This window comes from Fusarium coffeatum, assembly GCF_003316985.1.
Source record: "Fusarium coffeatum strain FIESC_28 chromosome Unknown BRIP53273_contig_51, whole genome shotgun sequence".
NCBI classification, from domain to species: Eukaryota; Fungi; Ascomycota; class Sordariomycetes; order Hypocreales; family Nectriaceae; genus Fusarium; species Fusarium coffeatum.
The window spans coordinates 1-22,884 of NW_022157848.1; the positions used below are offsets into that span (position 1 = coordinate 1).

The 22,884-nt window shown below is 46.8% G+C and overlaps 5 protein-coding genes across 5 annotated transcripts; 4 read left to right on the forward strand and 1 right to left on the reverse strand.

Annotated features, from left to right (window-relative positions):
* Nucleotides 1-2,321: 2,321 nt before the first annotated feature.
* On the forward strand, nucleotides 2,322-3,283 carry FIESC28_02337 (uncharacterized protein; the record flags this gene model as incomplete). Its single annotated transcript, XM_031156487.1, has 3 exons — nucleotides 2,322-2,333; nucleotides 2,396-2,933; nucleotides 2,985-3,283. The coding sequence occupies 3 exons, from the start codon at nucleotides 2,322-2,324 to the stop codon at nucleotides 3,281-3,283; spliced, it is 849 nt and encodes a 282-aa protein (XP_031019438.1).
* Nucleotides 3,284-3,740: 457 nt separating this feature from the next.
* On the forward strand, nucleotides 3,741-5,742 carry FIESC28_02338 (uncharacterized protein; the record flags this gene model as incomplete). The annotated part of the gene is made up of 3 exons (XM_031156488.1): nucleotides 3,741-4,474; nucleotides 4,527-5,129; nucleotides 5,181-5,742. 3 exons carry the CDS (start codon nucleotides 3,741-3,743, stop codon nucleotides 5,740-5,742), a joined length of 1,899 nt encoding a protein of 632 aa, XP_031019439.1.
* Nucleotides 5,743-6,755: 1,013 nt separating this feature from the next.
* On the forward strand, nucleotides 6,756-9,301 carry FIESC28_02339 (uncharacterized protein; the record flags this gene model as incomplete). The annotated part of the gene is made up of 4 exons (XM_031156489.1): nucleotides 6,756-7,069; nucleotides 7,127-7,283; nucleotides 7,335-7,573; nucleotides 8,248-9,301. 4 exons carry the CDS (start codon nucleotides 6,756-6,758, stop codon nucleotides 9,299-9,301), a joined length of 1,764 nt encoding a protein of 587 aa, XP_031019440.1.
* Nucleotides 9,302-9,388: 87 nt separating this feature from the next.
* On the reverse strand, nucleotides 9,389-14,822 carry FIESC28_02340 (uncharacterized protein; the record flags this gene model as incomplete). Its single annotated transcript, XM_031156490.1, has 11 exons — nucleotides 9,389-9,479; nucleotides 9,532-10,022; nucleotides 10,079-10,755; nucleotides 10,815-10,981; nucleotides 11,043-11,356; nucleotides 11,415-11,820; nucleotides 12,854-12,987; nucleotides 13,033-13,206; nucleotides 13,256-14,360; nucleotides 14,413-14,497; nucleotides 14,546-14,822. 11 exons carry the CDS (start codon nucleotides 14,820-14,822, stop codon nucleotides 9,389-9,391), a joined length of 3,921 nt encoding a protein of 1,306 aa, XP_031019441.1.
* A 2,288-nt stretch (nucleotides 14,823-17,110) lies between these two features.
* FIESC28_02341 (uncharacterized protein) lies at nucleotides 17,111-22,706 on the forward strand (the record flags this gene model as incomplete). The annotated part of the gene is made up of 5 exons (XM_031156491.1): nucleotides 17,111-18,116; nucleotides 18,168-18,192; nucleotides 18,241-19,831; nucleotides 19,976-22,507; nucleotides 22,683-22,706. 5 exons carry the CDS (start codon nucleotides 17,111-17,113, stop codon nucleotides 22,704-22,706), a joined length of 5,178 nt encoding a protein of 1,725 aa, XP_031019442.1.
* Nucleotides 22,707-22,884: the final 178 nt, after the last annotated feature.

Below are 22,884 nucleotides of genomic sequence, written 5' to 3' on the forward strand. Positions count from 1 at the left end.
CTGTATACCTCGGGACTTACGCCTTGCAAGAGTTTAAAGATAGTCAGACCCAAGGGTATTTTTGGGAAAGCACGAGAATGACTGGCGTTACCTACTGACGTTAAGAATACTCGATTGTTTCCTTTTTTATCTCAAAACGGCGAGCTACACAATTAAAAGTGACGTGCGTTTTTGTGTGGCCTGACGGAAGTTCAGCAGCTGAAATGCTACCAAAGGCATTTTCAGGCGCGTGGGGAAAAGGCTTTGAGTCTGATAAATCGCACCATTTTGCCTCCCTCCACAAGCGATTTGAGGTGATTGGAGTTCGAGATTGCTATGCAATCCGTCTTAAAACAACCTATTTTTTTTTTTAATTCTCTCTCTTCAGCTCATAGCTGAATACTGTTATCGTTAGGCACTACTGGTACCTTGACGTATTTTCTTATAGCCCTGACTTACCCTAGACTTTCTGTACTTACGAGTGCTAGGGTGGACTTTAGACTAAGCACTACTCGCCAAACAATCCCTGCTCTTGCTCTAATTATGTCTCCACTATTGCTCGTTGCCAAACCTAGGAGCACCTGCAGTACCCACCCGATAACGTCGGCAATGTCTTCGGGTAACCCCAGTAGGCTATCTCAAGCCAGCCCATCGACATTTGTCACCGTTCTCCAGATCAAGGACACCTCGTCAGATCTTGGATTGACTGAACTTTATTACAGCCTTAAGCTGGGGAAAAGAAGGATTACTTTTGTACTACATAGATAAGAGTACTGAACCGTATGATACTGAGGAAAACTTAGGGCATCCCATCAATAGTAAGATACTGTTTGAATTATTTGCCATCGTTTATTTTGTTGAACGATAAGAGATTTAAGCAAAAGCCTTCGTGGAGAAAATAACAGTAGGCGCAAAGGCGGAACATTGAGGGTTTAGAACCTTGCAGACTGTCACAATTTGCTGTTCTCGCCCGGTTATACAGATAGTGTAGACAAGGTGAGTTACCGAAAAGGGACTATCAGGCGGTCTGCGTGTTACCCCAAGCCCCATGATGTTTGTCCTCTTTATGAGTCATCTTTTCTTAGATTACATCATTATCCACGACTCCCTTGTCCAGTAGTTAGAAATCATCCAGTCATGGAACGGGATTGACACTGGAAAGCAGGCTGGGCGGCTACAGAATATGTGGCTTGAAAACGCTTGCCTTTAGCCAACGGGGAAAAAGAAGGCTTGCAGCGGTCCACACCAGTCGGCTTCCGTTATATTTCAAGAATTGCCACCATACTCGGTACCAGAGTGAAATGGTGGGAGCCAGGTTAAGTCTTGAATCTAGATCTTTGAACCGATTACACGCGAACTAACATAAGTACAGATAGAGGGACTGAGTTATCCCCGGGACCACCAGACAGCGAAGTAATTGCATCGGATGCTCAGGTCAGGATCACAGCATATCCCTGATGCGTAAATTTTATTCAGCTTCACCAGAACTTTGCATCCATATTTTCCAGCTGAATCCTCTCCGCTTGTTGCAAGCCGCATCCAAAACGGTAAGTCGGAGTCACAGGAGTACTTAGGTATATCGCTTATTAGGCGGAACAGATGTTCCGTACGTCTGTTGTGACGGTAGGCTACGAAGCTGATACATGTGCATACAATCTTCCCGCCCTCCCAGCCTCTTCTCTCAGCTGGACTTCTGTCGGTCTCCAAGCTGGGATGGCCTCATTGTGAAACCTGAGACATGAATTCCTGTTCGCAACCACGATACCAAGGATAACCAGTGCAACCGCCCAATTATTTGCTAGTGTGCAATCCAACCAACAGAAACGCCACAATTTCATAGCGCACCGATCGTCATGTATCCCCGCGAAGAAAGAATGTGCTCACAAATTTTGTTGGTAAGACTAGGCTGATCGAGTTTCTTAAGTGGCCTAACTTTCGGTGCGTAGCAATGAAAAGGTAACACCAGGCATTTTCCCAGTAGAATTGGGAAATAAATAGATGGTCCTTGATGTTTTGTGAGGCGATTAGGTCGATTTAAATCTCGTTGCAACGGAACTTGACTTTCGTTATCTTGTTCGATCGGTCTGGGGTAGTCCTGCATGGGGCAAGACACCTCCACCTTGTACGCCTTGACGGTTCAGCCACTCAATAAACTTGAGTCGAGACTCTTCCATAGCACATGCAAGTGACAGAACTCGGCCGCTCGCCCCTGGAAACGTTGTCAATGGTAAAGAATAAAAAGGTCGTAACAGGCTCTCGGCGAAGCTTCTCAGACCCGGTTGCCTTGACCAGCTCACTTTGTGCGAGTGCCTGTGGTGTTGAGGTAACTGCTCGCCGTTACGATGACTACACATGTAAGTTCGCTTGCTGTCATGACTGAAAGACCTCAGTAACAACATGTTGACGAAGCTGGTAGTGCGACACATCCCCCGAGGTAGTTCCCTCGGATCTACCGCAAACTGTTTACCCCAACGGCGAACATAACAATTGGTCCAGTCAAGGAAACAACGGTTATCAATTTCCCACCAGTGATAATGCGTACCACAATGACTCGCTGTTACCCCCGAAACCAGAAGCTGAATCGACGGTCCAAACAGTTTCTGGGAGTGGCGAGGAAAACAAGTGGAAGCGGAGATGCTCTTGCTTGGTCATTGCCCTCGCCATCGCTTTAGTTGTGGCTTGCGCAGTTGCCGTTGCGCTGGGAGCCGTTCTTGGCGTAACCATCAAGGAAAAGCAAGAATCTCAAGCGGAGATGAAAGCTCTATATGTTTCCCTCTCTGCGTCCGAAACCTCAACATACATCGCTACTTCTGTTTCCCTTTCGGGTCCCGAGATTCCCTCAGCCACAGCTACTTCTGCTTCCGCCTCTGCAACCCAGGATGAGAGGGAAGATATCTCGAACGGTTGCTCGGCGGAAGAAGACGAGTTGACGAACACCACATATACTTCAGAATGTAAGAGCCCTTTCGGCGCCCACTGACTATAAATTTAACAAAGAATCATAGTCAAACCCTTCTCGAAGTTTGCTGTACACTGCAACGATAACGCAGCCAACGTCCCTGTATACTCGGTGTTTGCTAGTAGTTTTCATTCCTGTATCGAGGCTTGTGCAAGCTGGAATACTTATCCAATTGGGAAATCTGAGAAATGTGAGGCAGTTTCTTTTATTCCAGGCTGGAGCAACATCGCCACGGCGGCTGGTGTCCCGGCTGCCGGTAATTGCTTTCTCAAGCCGGGCCCACAGACAAACGGCAAACTGGAATATACAGGCGGTACTACACATGCCGCTATTCTAAAATCTTAGAGGCTTTACTGTTGTTCGCTTCTGGGTTGGGAAATATATAGATTCGTTTGATAAAGTGTGCCCTGTTCCAATATCGAACGCGAAGTAGATTGATTGAGCGGCCTCAAAGTCTTGGTTCACGTCTGCTTCGACCTACAGCTCTTCTCTTCTCTCATAAGTGGGTTAGCCATGTTGCACTTTGTACAACGTGATTCCTCGTCTTTGGTCAGGCGTAGTGACCGCATACTTTAGGCTGATTTTGGCTGATAGACCATAATCACGATGCTTATGGAACCAATGCCTAAATTTAGCTAACTACCAATAGATAATCAGGTGACGTGTCCTCCCTTGCAGCTCAGCTTATGATGACTGAAAACTCATCTTCATACCTGATAATAACACTTATACTGATTATATCACTGGAAACTCCTCAACTGGTTTATTAACATCTGCGAAGAGACAACGTTTCGAGCTCGTCATGGCCGACTTTACAGTAAAACTTCACGACGCACAGAGAGATCTGGATGACAACAGCCGTATTGATCAGCATGACCTTGCTCTGGCGTCCTATATGAGCAGCCTTGCACTCGAGCTAAAGAAGCACTATAACGATGTGTCAGGAGACGAGCAGACGCTTGAAGAAGCCGCAGACATGGCTGAAAGGGCAACGCTTATTGCGTCGGATCAGGATCCCGACCTACCCCGCTACTACAACGACCTTGGTCTGATACGCTGGGATCTGTATTACCACACAGGATTCTTTGACACACTGACCTCTGCTATAAGCGCGGCACGCCAGGCTATAGAGCGAGTACCCGAAGATTCCCAGGAACGATTGCGATACCTCGACAATCTATCTTACATGTTACTTGACGAATTCAAGGCATGTAAGGATTACAAGGTCTTAAGGGAGTCTCTGGAGACTGTGCGAGAGGTTGCCCAACTTTGCCCGTACAATCATCCAGACAGATTGGAATATGTAGACAATTACGGCCGGGCTCTAGTCGAACTATCCATTCGGACGGACTCCGTCGATGATCTGGAGCAGGGTTTAGGACAAGTGAGACGCCTTGTCAATGGCATTCCAGACGATCACCCTTGCAGAGCCCAGTGCCTCTCCACTCTTGCATCAATGCTTTGGGTTCAGTATGGTTTCAGAAGAGGAAAGGCCATGGGGGAAGAATTCGAGATGGGAGGAACTTGGGTTCATTGGTAAGCGCAACTGTCCTCTATCACCAACCATTTCTCTAAACGATCAACACAGGAACCAGCCGCATGTCTGCTCCGAGATATATCGCTACAATCTTCAAGGCAACCTAAAAACATCAGCCGGGACGGTCGACGCCAAATCCACCTTGTATGCAGCGGCTTTTTCAGAACCCAGCAATCTTGACGGCAAGGAAACAGCCGCAGCGGTTCAGAGAGCTGCAGACGCGTTCTTCGCCATCGATGGCCTAACCAGTCGTGATTTGATGCGACAGCCAGCACTCTGGACGAAATACGATCATCTTTCTGCCAAGGACCGTCTGGACCAGCTCGACATTCCTCAAATTGAGAAGGACTTGTTCGATGGCATGATAAGCTCCTTTGGATCAGTGCCCGGATCGCAGTGCGGATTCACTGAAGTCTTGCGCTGGTATGCGCTGGGCGGTCACTCTATGGCTGGTGTCTTTGAACATGCAGGTATCTTCAAGTTAGGCAAGGGAGGCATGACGTCACTGGCGCTGTCTATCTTATCTGAATATCGCGGTCGTTTACTTTTCGAGACTACAATCGACGCGGTCAAGCAAGATAAGAACAGCGTTACCTTGAATTCAAAGAATGGCCGGACTGTTAAAGCTCGTTATGTCATCTCAACAATACCTTTGTAAGTTGTTATTTACTCAAGTCTCGATTGAAGCGCTAACCCCAGAAATAGGAATTGCTTGGCAGACGTCACCTTTAGTCCCCCACTCTCGCCCTTGCGTCAAGAGGCTGTCAATGCTGGACACATCAACCAAGGCGCCAAGATCCACTTCAAAATGAGAGAAACTGAAGATGGCTGGTTCTCAATGGCAAGTGGCTACGGAGCATCACCATGGTGCTTTGCATTCTCCGACCACAACGGTACCATTAACCAAAATGGTACATACTGTATTGGCTTTGGCTATGGTGGTCATCTTACAGATCCGCGCGCCAACTCCGATATCATTTCTAGTTTCAACGCCCATCTGAAGCCAGATGCAGATGTTGAAGCATATCTTACGCACGACTGGATGAACGATAGTCTTGCGAAGGGCACTTGGAGCTGTTGGGGACCTGACTCTATGAGCAAGTGGTTCAGCGAGCTTCAGAAACCACATGGACGGGTCTTGTTTGCTAGCGCTGACTGGGCGAATGGATGGAGGGGGTTTATTGATGGTGCGATTGAGAGAGGCGTGACTGCAGCTGTAACTGCAGCCCAACTATTGTCGCAAGATGGAATCAGTTCTCACCTTTAGTCTCAGAGAACCGATAGAAACGAGGTTGCAAGCTATGTCAGAGTAATTCACAAATCTTGTGATTCTTTTGATCTAAACTCATTTACCGACATCTAATCACAATTTTAAACCGGGCCTGGTTTATGAAGTGTCGATAGTTCTTTATACAGGAAAGATTATTGGCACATATCTTATGTGCATATGTACAGCGGTGAAAGTGGGATAGAATTCTCGATTGGTTAATAACGCGTTTGATATTGCCTTCAAAGCCTACAATAGTTCATCTGTCTCATGAGTGTCGTCGATCGTTCTTTGATCATGAGATATCGCAAATACCGACTGTAGGGTATTCCAGGAATGCACAAATGTGCATAACTTCCAGACGCGTCGCGACACTAGCGCGTCACCATCGGCTGTCGGCGACCTGCGGCGTCTTTTCTACCTACACCCAATTGTATCCCGTATCCACCGTGCTGGCCTTCCTTAACGAGTTAGCCGACATCTCGTTGCTCTTACATAACAGAATAGCTTAATTCTTTTTTTTTGCTCGGGTCGTGCAACTGAATCAGTCGATGAATGCTGCACTGGAAGAATTATTGACAATTTACGATGAGTCCTCAAGTCTTTCTATCTTGCATCGTATGCTATAATAGTGGTGATTGTCTATGATTGTCTTGCATTATGACGGTTTACCTAAATCCACTGGGAGGATGGCCCATCTCTGTGGAGGCTTCTATACATATTCATGCATGCGCAGCGATGGCGATATTCTTGGCACTCCGATTGAGCTCAGAAACACTAATAGTGACCAGATTGCGGAGACTTACGATCACCGGCCTTGTCTTCGATTGGTCTAGAAGCCGAAGACTAGGATGTGATTTTTCTTCCTACTTCGGAGATCCACTGAATCCACTAAAAAGAAATACAAGCTTCTGGCAGCTTGCAGAGATCCCCCTTCTTTTTACTCTAAATATTTTTCTTTCACGTAATACTTACCTATCCTGTCAAGAAAACATTGTCTCAATACGAAAAAGATGTCGGCAGTACGAGCTCAGGAAGACCAAGCCAGTGGAGATAAAGAAGCAACACTCTGGTCTGGAGATGATTGTCCAGAAACAAAGACCAATTGCTATGCGACCACGACCAAACAAGATGCAGCTCGGCAAGCTGACATAGAGTTTCGCCAGAAGTTTGGAGATGCCGGTCCCTTAGGTCTCTCTGGCTTCGCCTTTGCGACATTTTTGACCGCCTTGGTCAATCTCAATGTTCACGGCGTCACTATTCCGAATATTGTCATTGGACCAGCTCTGGTTTATGGAGGTCTTGCTCAACTACTTTCTGGCATGTGGTAAGTGGCAATTCGTTCAATACACGTTATTCGCGGTTGAAGTCTCATGGTTCATAGGGATATTGCGAATGGCAACACCGTCAGTGCAACTATTGCCTGCTCATATGGCTGCTTCTGGATCTCCTACGCTATCAGTATGATCCCTTTCTTCAACGTCAGGGACGCTTACCCCAGCGATGCGGACTACAACCATGCCAACGGGCTCTTTCTGACGGTACGTCCACGAACGGCTACTTCAAGAATGATTCAAGACTTACAACTTCAGGGATTCTTTATCTTCTCAGTGGCTATAACTCTGTGCACTATGAAGTCAAACGCCTTTTCTCTGACGCTTTGCGTTCTCGTGAACTGCACCTGGCTCTTGCTTGGACTAGCCAATCTCTGTACTGAAGAGTCGGGAGCTCCCAATAAAGTGCTGCTCAAATGTGGCGGGGCTACTGGCTTGTTGGTTTCATTTACCGCTTGGTACCTCATGTATGAGGGCCTGGCAAACAGACAGAACAGGTATGTCCATCTATCAATGCGAGAAGGGTTGAGACTGACTGAAGAAGCTTCGTTCTGCCACCGAATCCCCATCTGCCATGGAATCCGAGCCGACGGCAATAAGAAGCATAAAGCAGAAAAATCATATAGAATAAAATTATCAGCTTTTAAACCAACGAAGCCTACTTCCTTCTAATGGATATCTGTGACGACCTGAGCCGCTATTCCACAAGGACACAAACAAGAACCCTGTTCAAGGTCCAACAGTGGCTAGGGCCTGAAGCTTATTCCCACAATATCAGCCTCTTCAAAGTATGCAACTGATTTTCATTTTCGCGACTAGGTAGTGCGTCTATGGACCAAGTAATACTTGGTTGTAACTTTGAGGTTGTGAAGGCTCTCTGAAGATATCTCGTCTTCCCATCAAGAGTGCTAGATTTAAGATGTAAACAAGTACAAAGGATAAGCAAAAACCTTTATCCGATGCCCCCACGGGGCAACCCCAACGGTGTGGGGTACGTTAGTCTAGAATCTGAGGGTTTATTTAGATTGCATGCATAATCTTTCCTCCAATTTCATTTCCAGACGCAATCCGACACCAAGTAGAAGCTAAGAAACATCCAGTTCGGAAGGTATTCTGCTCATCTTTTCATTCCGCCATTTCAGGGCCCACGCTTGCAACCAGATCACAACAGAATCATGGCACCCACTCACGCATCTGCCCTGGTAATGGGTGGCGCAGGATTCAGTTACCAACTCACCCCAAAGCCTGAGTCCCTTCCTATCGTCGACATCCTCCTCCGCGCCTTCGAACTTGGGGTGCGCACTATCGACACTTCGCCATACTACGAGCCCTCAGAGCAGCTTATGGGAGCCGCCCTCTCTGACTCGCGCATCACTTCCAAATACAAGCGCAGCGACTATGAACTCATGACTAAAGTCGGTCGTATCATGGAGCACGAGTTCAACTACTCACCAGAGTGGATCCGAATATCTGTTGCACGATCGATGGAGCGCTTCCAGACTACCTATCTGGATGTTGTCTTCTGCCATGATGTCGAGTACGTTCCTGTAGAGGAGGCGGTCACTGCTGTTGGTGTGCTGCTAGAGTTCCAGCGCGAGGGTTCTGTTTTGCGAGTTGGTATCTCGGGCTACGACATCGACGTCCTAGCAAAAATTGCCACGCTCGCAAAAGAGCGTTACGGACGACCTGTGGATGTTATACAGACTTGGGCTCAACTCACTCTTCAAAACACACAAGCCGAAACTAGAGGTTTTGCTCAATTCCGCGCCGCCGATGTGAAGTCAGTCTTTTGCTCAAGTCCTTTGGCAGTTGGACTTCTCAGAACTGGCGGAATTCCCGTGGGCTTGACAGGCGATTGGCACCCTGCGCCTCAAGGCTTGAGAGCTGCTGCGGCTGAAGCAGCGAAGTGGGTGGATGAGAACGGAAACGGGGAGAGCCTTGCATTCCTGGCGATGCAATATGCTATTTTGAAGGCCAAGCAGAATTGCGATGCTTCGTTTGAGGTGTCTACGATTACAGGAATCAGCACTATGTCTGACTTGGAGCAGAATGTTGCAGCTGCAAAGGCCATTCTTAAGACAGCGAAAGAATCCGAGAGTTTGCAAGACTATACCGAGCTGGATTCGCAAGCGGTGGAGAGTCGATCTGGACTGTATGAGCGTGTTCGATCAATGCTTGGAACGTGGGTAGACTACGATTTTACAGCGAAGAACGCGAAGGAATAAGACAGCTCTATCGATCTACCTCTGTAAATTGGGTTATTCTATTAATATTAAAGATTATCGAAGCTATATTCTAAATGCAAGTATTGCCTAATTGTCATCGTTGTCGTTGTTGCGATCAAGACTACCAACAATGACTTTTGGAACGTGACTGTCCCAATACTTTCTATCAACGATATCACTACAAGATCGTCAGTTCTCGGGAACCCAACATCAATTACAACATCACTTACAACTCAACATTGTTTTCCACTCTTTTGCAGTCGTCATCGAAACTCTTCAAGAGCTCATACGCTTCCGGATCGCGTCCAAACTGAACAAACTGAAACATAAGATCCTTTGGTTTTCTTTTCGCCTTAACCAGACTCGTGATAGCGTCATAAATAACTTCCTTCACGCCATTACCGTTATCAGCAAGGCTGCATATTCCATCAGTAAAAATGTAGATGCTTGTCGGCTGCATTCCATTCCTGCGCACATCTTTCAAGACGTCGTTAAGACATTTTGCCACGTCGCAAAATCCATCGACTGGTCGCTTCTTGTTGATATTCTTTTCGACGGCTGAGCTGTTGCGGCAGCTTTGAGGGTTGACAGAGTCGGAAGCAAAGTAGAGATCCATTCCATTTTTGTCCGTTATCTTGACTGTATAGCTGATAACTCTAGCAGTAATAGCGATACAATACCTGTGCTTGCGTAATGAGTCACAGTCATCAATCACAAAGATCTAGTTGTTCAACATCATCCTTTGGCCAATTACCAACAAGAAACTATCATACATACCTGGTCACGTCCCTCACGAGCATTGACCTTATTCCGAGCATTTTGCATACCTGGAAAATTCATCCCTGCTTCAGAGGGGCCACTAGGTAGAAGCCTTTCCAGGATTCGCCTATTTTTGATCACGTTATAAATCTCCTCGACAGTAACCACTTGTGTAACGGTAACCTGGGTCGACGTTCTGGCTGATCGATTATGAAGGGGTGGGTTGTTTGATGGCGGGTGATAGGTGGTCTCAGGGGTCCTTGGTCGTGATGGTTTGTGACTCGATTGCGCGCTGGTAATTATGTTTGCAACCGACACCTTGGCCCCCTTTGCTTGTAGTCGTTTTCCAGAGCTTACCAGCATGTAATCCAGGATAAATCGACTCATGTAAGGAGAAAATACGTCTCCATCCTTTTTGTTATTTTCCAAAATGTCCTTGTGGAAGTTCGCAACTTCAGGCAGCACCTTAACCCCATCGTGGAAGTATGCTTGAAACCCGTGGTCTTTGAGATGGGGCAACTTTGCCACTGCATCCTTCCTACTCGTGCGATAAGATTCTCGTAGAGTCTTACCGCCAATGGACCAGACCATGAATTCGCTCAAGACAGCACCAAGGGACCACAGGTCCGCAAGGGAGTTGATGCGGGGTCTAAGCTCACTCTCAATCCGTTCATTGGAGAAGGCTTCGGGGGCGGCTGTCAAGATATCGCAAGTCAGTCAATGATCAAGATAGACTAGGGAAAAAGGGACGTACAGTACATCTTGTTTCCCTCGTTATTGACAGGAAACGTTTCTCCTTCACCGGTCACCTTGACTACTTCAGTTAAACCAAAGTCGGCAAGCTTGAAGTAGACGTCGTAAGGAGACCCGGTGTCGCCTGGAAATACCAGTATGTTGGCGGGCTGAATATCTTGGTGGATCCTTGACATGGTCAGATTGCATATGTAACGCAATGGGAACAGCTGTTGTATAGTGAACGTACCCAGTGAGCGATTTAGAATCATTTTCGTCTATATTATGAAGCACGTAAAGACCTTCAAAGAGGTCCAGCAAGCGTTCCCAAAGCTGTCTGTAGTCGCTGGACGCCATAGGAGACGGCGTTTCAAAGAACTCAACCAGGGAACCCTTACTAGCATACTCAAGAACGATGATACGTATGTTGGTGTAAGTGTAGGCGAGCGAGCCGTAGCACTTTGCGATTCCCGTCGGTTTTAACCGCATGAGTCTTGTATATACGTCGGCTTCTCTGTCGTAGAGTTTTATCTTGTCAGAGCCCTTGTAGATCTTGAAAACTACCTACTGACAAACATTAGTAACTTGATAAAGAAGTGCATACATATCTTTAATAACTGACCTCTGGGGGAAGTTTGCAGTCTTCACTGTCTAATTCCATGACATGGACTTCTGTGGGATCATGCTGTCCCGTCATCAGAGGCTTGGTATATTGAACAGGCAATATCTGTTGGGTATATAAATCCCTCATATGGCTCTCCTGGATGGAAAATTCCCATGGGCAAAACTGCCATTGTTCCATCAAGAATTTGTCGACGATACCATTCCAAACAATAGGGAGCCTGTCAAGAGGTAGCTGGTTATCGCCAATACCTGCTTTGAGGAACAGGCGAATGTGTTCCGGTTGGTCGATGAATACCAGGGTAGAGAAAACCTTGAGATATCGTCCCGTGATCGTTTCGAACTGGACAGGGAAATTTGGGTTTATGCTTTCAATGATCTGGCGTAAGCTTTCTTCAGTCCAGTATCTTTTAAGTTGTATGGTAGGTACGTATTTTTGAACTTCCTGCCGGCCGTTGATGCCGTCTTTGTGTACACTCTGTATCCACTGGCGGAAACTGACTTGTAAATCAAGAGAGCCGGGCATTATGGTTAATCTGCCAATAGAAGTCAGAAGAGAAGTTTCGGTGAACACAAAGACAAAGCACTGTCGTGACAGATATAGCCGACAAATGGGACAGTATGTCGGCTGTGGTCACCAGTTTCGACCTGGGCTGATGCGCCAAATCGATAAATGGTTGGACTTGCCGGTACAAGGCCCTTTGTGAGGCTGAAATGGGCACCCTACATAAGCCACCACCATGGTATGTCTTTCTGCCTTGATGTAAGCCAACGAGTAATGGGCATGATGCTCTCCCTTGGCAGCTGGACCAAGCAGGATGTATCACAGTACGTAGCAACGAAGCACGTACTGTATCCCGCACGATTACAGAGCCTGATTCCCTATTCGCCTGACGACCTTGTGACCCTGCAGCCACAAGTATTTATCACTTGCGCTGGTTCAAGGATAAGCGGACGCACCCGAAAAAGGGATGTTCTCGGAGTAGGTGATGCCCATGGCGCAGACTGTCAGCGCTTAACTCATGAACTAGAGACAGTGAATCATGTGACGACACTTCCAAGTTGTGTACACGATCCATTTTACCAACGACAGGAGAGAGACGTCTTGCCTCAGTAGAGATACATCATAGGAACCAGAATTCGATTGCCAGGGCTTGGAGCATAGCGATTGGGTTGATTCATTGCGTGAAATGTTTCGAATAAATTCTATTGTTACAAGATCTAATAATGAAAGGTCATTCTAGAGAGACTAAAATAGCACATGAGCCTCCAAACCTATCGTCCTTCCCGGTGCCACCACAGAATAAGAGCGGGAGACGTAACGAGAAAAACCGAAAGTTGCCACACCTTCCTCCTTATGCAATCAATCAAGCCATGACGACGTCAGATGTAACCCGGCTACGTGACCTCTTCGATAGACATCTAAATACAGCAACCCACAAGACAAATGTAACTGCCATAAGTGGGAAACATATTGCAGCAAACAAGCCGAAGGCATTGTCGTGAAAGAACACAGCGTTGCCGAGGCCTGTCGCCCCTGCGTTTACTTCTACCAATCCGCTTTGGAAGAATGTCTGAAATAGTGTTAGGTTAAGAAGCTCTGATGTCGGTCTACTTACAGCCACAAACATTGGAGGAAGAAATGCTAGCGTTACACAAGTGATAACATGCATCGAGATGGTTTCTTTTTCTGTTTTGTACGCAATGCGTTCCATCTTCTGTGATTGGCCAAACGAACTCTCTGTGAAGATGCGGCCGACTTGGGCGTTACGATATTGGATGATGCGATCAAACTATTGTTGTCAGCTAGTAAGAAGATAAGAAATTATTGTCAGAGCTCACTAGTGACTTTCCATCTTCCAGCCATGAGATCAACGACTTTACCTGGATAATACGAATCTCGAGGTTCTTCTGGATACGTATAACTCGCTGGACGAAGTAGTTGATTTCATCCATGCATTTGTCTTTGATATATGCTGGCGAGTCGGGTCGAGATGATAAGTTTTGATAACGCTCTACAATATCGCGCATGGCTTGATGATTGAGCTCCATCACTAGACGATAACTTTCCAATTGCTCTCCCCAGTGATGCAGATTCTGGATTTCGTCGAACGAGAAGCTATCGAGGTTGTTGAGGTAGTCCAGTTGTTGTTCTTGCACATGGTGTTCATGTTTAACAGTTCCCAGCTTCTCATTAATCTCGATATCCCAGTGCAGTAAGTTGGCACGTCGACGCAATGTCCACTGCCAGAGTGAATGACTTGGGTTGGAAAGCTTCCTGTTACTGCTGAGATCTGATGCTTTTGCTTCAATAAGTTCCAAAGCTCGTTTTGTCGGGGTGTTGAACTTGGCAGGTGGAGTGACTCGCGATGTCTGAGCTTTGGCTATAACTGTTCTGATCTTCTTTTCGCAATCATTGATACACTTTCGCCAATCCATGTCACACCACTCAAGGAAGATGAGATGGACAGAAAGTGTCGAAGAAAAAGACTCAGCTGGGTCATTCATGGCAGCAGGGTTCACAATCGCAGAGTCGGCTGTTGCTTCCTTTACCATATCCTCAAGACGGCTGTTAGCTTTGATGTTGATCCATAAGGCTTTACCTTCTATGAAATCGAAGGAATGGTAGACAGCGGTTTGGCGTATATTCCACCTCCGGGACTCATCAGCGGTGGAGTCTGTCTCGATAGATCTTAGAAGATATTGCATGCGGTGCTCCCGTCCGGAGCGGCCAAGCTTAGAGATCTTGACAACATTGGAGTCTTTGACCGTGAGCGTATCGTCCGAGTCGAAGCCCGTCATGTGATAATCGGTCGGATAATGCGTAGCGCCAAAAGCAGCAACGTAGTCGATGAAGCCAGGAGGCACCTGATGGTATGACAGGATGTGGGAGAAACTATCGCGGGAGCAGTTTAACGGAGCGCGTGAATGATCGGCCTGAATGAACCTTGAGATGTCAGTAGCGAAGTGATCAAGGAGCAGCTGTCTGTCAAACTTACACAAAACGGGAAGTGGGATCGCGATCATCTTGGTGCAGTTGTTTTTGAACCGAAGGGGTATTTCGAATGATGAACTCTTGGAACTCTGAACATGTCAAAAGAAATCATGAAAAGAAATTGGTACAATGCTGACCTTTGCTATTGTCTTTTAGTTCGAGGAAATGAATCTCCTCAAAGCCGAGGTTGAAAAGCGTTTTCTCCCCATCTTCAAGGTAGCGCCGGTAGCGCTCTGTCGCGCTTTGCAGCTGCTTCCGCTGCAGCAGGTTACAAGGGTAGTGGCCCTGGCGATCACAGCTGGCTTTAAGGGCCACGTAAGCACGATCATGTGCATCGATGTTTGCGATGTTTCCTGGAACAGAACTTTGTACCAAGTCCTGCGACTTGAACATCGGTGGAATGCTGGGACCCATATTGCCTGCTGGATAAATTTAGTATGAGACTACTGTAATATGGTAAGTTGGGCATCGATAGAACCAACTTCAAGATCAGGCGTCCACGCTACATCGTATTTATTGCTCTACATGCGGCTACTTTACACAGTCACACACTGCGCACCCTGCCAAGTACATGTCAATTCCATACTGTATAGCCACTGTCCGAAGTACAATGACATCCCCGCGATGCGCCCGATCACTACAGAGCCTTATTTCTTCCCAGTCCGGAGGCGGTCAATATCACTCAAGTGACTCTGGAATACGCGGCATTAGCAGGTGCCGTTTAGGCGCGCAAGTTGTCACAAACCTGTGTCAAGGTAGATCCTTCAGGGAGATTGAAAGTATAGTGCCCGTTTACGCACTAATCCAAAATCACAATCAGCCTTGTAATTACAGAATATGTCACTGTGATGCACGAGTTGTCTTACCTGCACTGTGATGGTGTCATCTTCGAAAGTTTTCCGAAGATAAGCCTGGAGGTTGGCTGCATCTAGCCTGTAGTCGGAACAGCGGGCCTCAGCCATGATGATTATGACACGATTATAGCTCAGCGGCCTTGTTTTGGTCTGTATGGATCACATCTTCTGTTGAAAACAATGCCGGTTTTATAAAGACCAACAGTAAGGAGCCTCAAGCAGACACGCAAAAGCGAGGCCAGCTTCCGAGCAGCAGAGCCTCATGAGTCTGCAAACCGGTCAACACAGTCTATACGCAAAGTAACCCACACATACCACCCGGGGCTAATGACTCGTTATCAATGGTGATATTATGGATGCAATGAGGCATAGTGACAACATGGTGCGGTGACCGCTTATTGCCGGAATGCTGGGGGTCTTCCCCTACGTGTTCGCAAATGATTCGGTACGAGCGTAGCTGAGTTTTTGTGGCTTTTGCCAAGTAAGGGTTGTCTGAATCAGGCTACGGATGAGTGGCTCACAGAGAGCCTTGATGAGCATATTAGAGACATTGTGACAGCAAGCGTCAGCCGAGTTTTGGATCAGATCATCATCGACAAATCTCATTCGCTTGACGGTATAGGCTATGCACCCTCATTTCATTGACCGGCTGAAATCACGAGACAATTACTTTCTGTGTAACCCATATAAAACTTGAAAGTCACGCTCGCTTATCACAAATTTGTAACGCGACCAGGCTCGGGTTCCAAGACACATAACCCCGCCTTGTGTAACCAACCACCTGTTTAGCCGTAGGTTGAATGTTCATTGATTGATGGAGGTCATTTACCTCCAGCTTCCCCTCTTTTCAGGGGCAAGTCTAAGCTATACCTAGTTATGATTTATCTAGTTAGGTAATGTTATAGAAATAACCAACTCAGCAGTGCGTTTCCCGGGACCGAGGTGCGTTTCAGGGAAGCTAGATTTTAACAGAATGTACTATATTTTAGTAGAAGCACATAAGAAGGTTAATCTTCCTAATTAAAAGTATATCAATAGTGAATTGTTATAATATGACTAGTTAATGGAACTATTCGGTAGATCGATCATTGAGAGACAGGTATATGATCTTTGGAAAGATTTGTTGGAACACCAGGTCGGGCATTTGTCTTACCTGTCCGAGCCACTAGACGACCTAAATTGTGATATCAAACTGGTGGAGATATTTCCCGGCTCGGATATGGTAGCTTATCGGTGCAAAGTCGGCTTGACTGAGTTGCGTAGTTACTGCTCGAAGATAGCAGGCTGAATAGAGGATCTGACTCGCGCCATTGACCTTGCGCTGCTGAGGAGCTGAGCCAGTTACATTTGCACGCCGCGGCTATACATGAAAAAGGCTCAACTAAGTCCGTTCTAGACACAATTATGTCCTTTTACACCTTATTAGTACAAGGTCTAAGGCACGGCCGGCAACGTGTTCGTTCAGCAAGTAAAGATGTTTCGACTTCAAACCAGGCAATTCTAGGACACACAAGACTACCATAGGTAGAAAACAGGACAACAGCGCTCTACGACCTTTGCCCGTCCCTCCGCTTAAACTTTCAGGCGATTAGGTAACTCATAAGCCAAGGTCTATGTCATCAATCAAGTCACTGTAATTAGACTCAAATCCTTGCAGATAAGATTAGTCATAAACTGCAGCCTCACTTTTAGAAACCCCTCATCTCATCTTCATCTCCAATAGGTCGTTTTGTCCGTACGATCTCAAAACTTGTCTTCCCACCAGGACTGAAATAGCCATCTTAATCTCAGGTCGTAAGTCACCTGACGCTGACCTGATTCCCAACAAACCGGGCCTTGCCAGTCAAGATGGCACGTCAGCTCGAGAGCCCAGAGCTTTACACTATCGCGTGGATCGCGGCGTTGCCGATCGAACGAGCAGCAGCAACTGCACTGCTTCAAGAGGTCCATAAGGAACCGAAAGGTTTCACTCAAAATGCAACCGATAGCAACTCGTATTGCTGGGGTCGACTTGGAGAACACAACATCGTGATTGCATCACTCCCGGCAGGAGTCTACGGCACCACACCTGCAGCAATGACTGCCTCTGACTTGATCCACTCTTTGCCTCATATTCGCTTTGGACTATTGGTAGGAATAGGTGGTGGAATCTCCCGTCCCGTCGAGGATCAAGATATCCGACTCGGCGATATTGTTGTGAGCCAACCGGAGGGAACGACCGGAGGGGTAGTTCAACATGATTTTGGCAAAGCGACAGCAGGAAGGGCCTGGGAACAGAAAGGGTCCCTCAATAGGCCCCCTTCCGTGCTCCTGCATGCACTGGCGCGCTTACAAGCAGAACATGAGAGGATGCCGTCAAAGATACCCGAGTTACTCAAAGCAATGTGGAACAAGAACGACCGTCACATGACCAAAGGCAAGACGAACTATACTTACCCTGGCGCGAAGAACGACCGGCTATTTAAGTCTGAACATACCCATGTCGGTCTTGGTACTTGTGTTAAGTGTGATCCCGCCTGGGAGGTGGAGCGTCAAGAGCGAGATTCAACTGATCCTGAGATTCACTACGGAATTATTGCATCTGGTAACACACTCATCAAGGACGCCGCTTTCCGTGATAGTCTATCTGAAAAACATCAGTTTCTTTGCGTCGAAATGGAAGCTGCTGGGTTGATGGATCGATTCCCATGTCTAGTAATCCGTGGTATCTGTGACTATGCAGACTCGCATAAAAACGACGGGTGGCAGCGGTATGCGGCTGCTACGGCTGCTGCATTTGCCGCAGAGCTTCTCGGACATGTTCCGACCAACAAAGTTCAAGAGGCGCGCCAGGCTATTGAGGTAGTTAGAGGACGTAAGTAGCAACGTAATGATTGAGGTAGATGTCGCTTACAGAAAGAAATAGTTGAACATAAAATCACCAATTTGAGGTAAGATGAGATATCTTCTATTCAGTTTTGATTATTAATATGTTACAGCACCTCTGTTGATAAAATCGAGTTGAAGATTGTTTTGGATCGCTTGCCAGACGCAGCAGGCGCCCGTTTCGATTCTCAGACCGAGGAACACAATCCAAAGTGCTTAGCCAATACCAGAGTCGACCTCCTTCGAGATGTATCCAGTTGGATCACCGAGGACGCATCGAAGCCAATATTGTGGCTGAATGGCATGGCGGGCACCGGAAAGTCGACTATTGCACGCACTGTTGCCAGCGACAGATCTGATCATGGTGACCTCGGCGCTAGCTTCTTCTTCAAAAGAGGCGAAGCAGATCGAGGCAGCCTACAGAGATTCGTGCCTACTATCGCTCGCCAACTCTCCAGAAATATCCCAGGATTCGCTCTTTCAGTGAAAGCTGCACTCGACTCTGACCCCGAGATTACCAGCAAGTCTGTGGCGAAGCAATTTGCTGCGCTGGTAGAGGCCCCAATGGTAAACCTGACGAAGAAAATATCCCGATTTACAATAGTTGTTGACGCCCTGGACGAATGCGATGGGGATGATGAGATTAGATCGCTGATTCGTCTACTCTCTCGAACCAGTCCTATCCAACATTGTCTCCGAATTCTTATCAAAAGTCGGCCAGATCTTCCTATTCGTCTCGGGTTTGCGAAAGTCAGCGGAAGCTATCGAGCTTTAATCCTTCACGATATGCCAGCAGACACCATCAAGCATGACATCGAGACGTTCCTTTTATCTGAATTCGAAAGCATTCGAGATGATTTCAACATCCTTGCTCCTAAACAGTTGGAGCTACCGCCTCTATGGCCCGGGCAAGATGTTATAGATCAACTGACAAATATGGCAATACCTCTTTTCATCTTTGCAGCTACTGTCTGTCGTTTTGTCAAAGACTATAAAGTGGATGGTCCCTTAGATCGGCTTTCCAAATATCTCCAACTGAGTGATCACAACTATGGGACTCAACTTGGGCAAACCTACGGGCCAGTTCTGCAGTCGATTGTCACTGGGGTCTCTGGAGAGGATCATAGGCAAATTGTTGAGCAGACCTGTCAGGTAGTTGGAGGGTTTGTTATTCTCGCAGCTCCGCTCTCAGTCATGGCGATGTCACGGTTGCTCGATGTTCCTTTCAGCCTCGTGCATAGCCGGCTGAATGCACTTCATTCCATATTGAATATTCCGTCGAGCTTACACGAGCCAGTCCGGATGTTACATATCTCACTTCGAGATTACCTCACTGACCCTGACCAACGCGATAAGAATGAGTTTTGGGTCGACAGGGAACATGTTCATCTAGAACTATTGCAGAACTCGTTGCGAGTGATGAACGATAACTTGAAAGAAAACATATGTCGTCTCGTGTGGCCTGGAATAGAACGCACCGATATCCCCGCATCCCAGGTAGCCACCTGTATTGCTGATGAATTACAGTATGCCTGCTGTTATTGGGTCTACCATCTTCAGGGTGTCAGAAACCCGTCGCTTCACGAGGAGGCAATATTCATGTTCTTACAGAAACACTTCTTCCACTGGATAGAGGTCTTGAGCTTGCTAGGAAGATGGAAGGAGGGTCTTCAATGTGTCAAGACATTGAGGACTATCATGAAGGTACGTATTTTGACACTTCGGCTGGAAAGAATAGGGTCCATATGTCACTTCAGCTATCCTTGACCTCTCTAGGATAGGGCAAGCTTGCCTATTCTTATTCTCCTTGAACTTATGATTTAGATCAGAGAGTTAATGGCGATATAGAGGGAAGGCGATATACATGGCCATTTCCTTAACGAGATCTTGAAATTTCTTCAAACAAACTCTACAGTCATCGATCTACATCCTCTTCAACTGTACTCATCACTGCTGTATTCTATCCCATCCGACAGTCTATTAGATAAAGTCCTTGAAAGGAGACTTCCCTCGTGGCTACAACATGCGCCCGAACCGAACCAGACATCAGACCGGGCTCAATACATATTAGAAGGCCATGGAAAGCTCGTGGGACATTGCAGAATCTCGCTGGATAACACGCGTTTGGTTTCATGCTCTGACGATGGCAGACAATTGCGCGTCTGGGCTCTTGAAGCAGGTGAATGCATTTATGTCATTGATGATAAAAGTTCGATTTCGCCGCTTGAACTTACTATTTCCTACGATGGATCATGGGTAGGCGCCCTCACCTTTGGCACTTACTATTTTGTTGTTAGGAGCCAGGAGCAGTTTACCTCTAGTAACAGAGCATACTCCGATACTGGCAGCGGCGCAAATTCTGATGTCAGTAGCGAGGGGGACCTTGATACCACAGGGGACTGTAACAAGTCTGCCTTTCCTATTTTGAAACTCTGGAATATAGATTCCGGGGAGTCCTTTGAGCAAACACCTGTGCTGGAACAACTTCCTGGTGGGACAACTTTCCGATTTTCGCCAAACTCTAAACTCCTTGTGTTCCTAGCATATACGGGTGCGGCTGTTGTCCGACACTTAGCTACGGCTGAGGCTCCGCAAGAAGTCTATCTCGCGTATGAAACAACGGGCAGAGAGCGCTTCCACCCATACCGAAACTCCCAGCATCGACAAAGCTCATTGTTTTACTATATTGAGTTTTCACCTGATTCTTCCCTCCTTACAATAATGTCAGTTCCAACCATGGACTGCGCGGTATGGGAAACCAAGACTTTCGAATGTGTTCGATACCAGAAGGTAGCCCCGTTCTTGCAAGACATCTTCGGTAGCGGTCCAAAGGCGCTGGAAACAATTTCTTGTGCCATTACCGTCGATGCGTCAATCATGGTAGCCGGCGCCTTTTCAGTCGATGATTTGCCCCGCCCGTGGGAAAGAAGACAGAACACTAAACTCGAGATTAGATGGCTCGACTCTGACGCAATTATCTGTAACATCGATTGCCAAGGACACGTTGTCCGGAGCCAGTTTTCCTCCGATCAGAGAGTCCTAGCGTCCATTTGTTGGGATGGATGTGTGAGAACATGGAGAGTTGAAACAGGACAATGCCTCACTATGTGTGAAACCCACTCTGGCTACTTGAACATTAGCCTTTCACCAAATTTCGAGTTATTAAGCTCAACACCAAAAGGCAAAACCACAATTATTTGGGCAAATCATTCGCTTGAAACGAACTATGAGCCAAAAAAGAGGCCAGATCTAATTGAGTCAGTGATCTTATCACCAGATTGCAGTCTTGCAGCTACTTCCTCTCTCGAAGGGGTTGTGAAAGTTTGGGATACGGATACGTGCAATTGCATTTATCAATTCGATGTCGGCCTCCAGAAGAGCGCCGCACCAGATCTTCTTCGTTTCACAAGCGACAACTGTTATTTGTTTTTGGCCTGGACCTCCGCCATGAAAGAACCCTTTTTGCAGTGCCACAATTGGAATGGCCATTTCTGGTGTTGGGATGTAACTACAGGACAAGATGTCATGAACCTCCAAACCAACATCCATGCTGCAAATGCCTACAGAGGATCTGCAGTATCCATCACTCCCGACGATCGTTGGATCATTTTGGTACAGGACAGGATCGTGACGATTATCTCCATCGAAAATACATCGATCATTCGTGAGGTACCATTTTCAACGCCTATTTACGATGTAGCAGTCTTCCCCGACTCACAATCTCTTCTTGTCTTATCATCTACAAGCGACAATCTCAAAATCAATGAAGGCGAAGATCGACAGTTCGGATCTTATTTCAGAACACATGGATTATCTCTGTCTATGCTCAGCATAATTGATTGTGCACCTCCTGTCAACATTGTATCGATGCCAGAATGCGTCCATGGTATATTAGCTGCATCGCTAGACTCGAAACTCCTAGTTATTCGAACATGCTCTGGTCTCGAATGGTCAGTCTCGGTGGCGATACTGGGTGACACGGTAGAATTGCTCTACGAGATCCCGAAACCTGCAATATCTTATTTGATTCCAGATCTAATATCTCTAATTCAGAGCGGCTCAGTTTTACTTTCATATACAACCTCATCGCTGAGTCTCAGGGATAGCTTAACCGGCCGACTTGTCCGACAATTCAAGATTAACTTTGGCACTGATCCCTGGCGACTGCGATTTGACGCCAGCACTGAACAAATCCAGACAAACTTTGGGACGATTACCGTCCATGGAGGTTTTCCAGATGAATGGAATGAAATGTTTTCCCTCGATAAGCACCTAACAGGGTATGGGATCAGTTCGGATCAGTCTTGGCTTCTATGGAGGGATAACAGGATTTTCTGGCTACCACCAGCCTTCCGACCTCGAAATGCCTCCAACATTGAGGTTTGTGGGTCAACAATAATTATTGGCACGGACGCCGGGCGGGTTTTATTCTTCAAGTTTAATGATCAGGACGGGTTGGGCCCTTTCCATTGATATAGCATCTTGTGCACGTCTCAACAGCCTCGTCCGCTTGGATGGTAAAGGGTTTTGAATTTTCATGACAACTCTGTTGTAGGGGTCGGGAAATTTTATAGAATAAAGAAAAACCAGCACACCCTCGAGACAAAAATTAGACAAGTTACTAGACCCTTCAGAACACTACCATGTAGTTCTAAGCAGTAGTGATAATATTGGATGCACCAACGTAAAGAGAGTGCAACGACGATTTGTAATCAACATGCAGTCGCTATACCTAGATTAAACTTGGCAGTATCCCA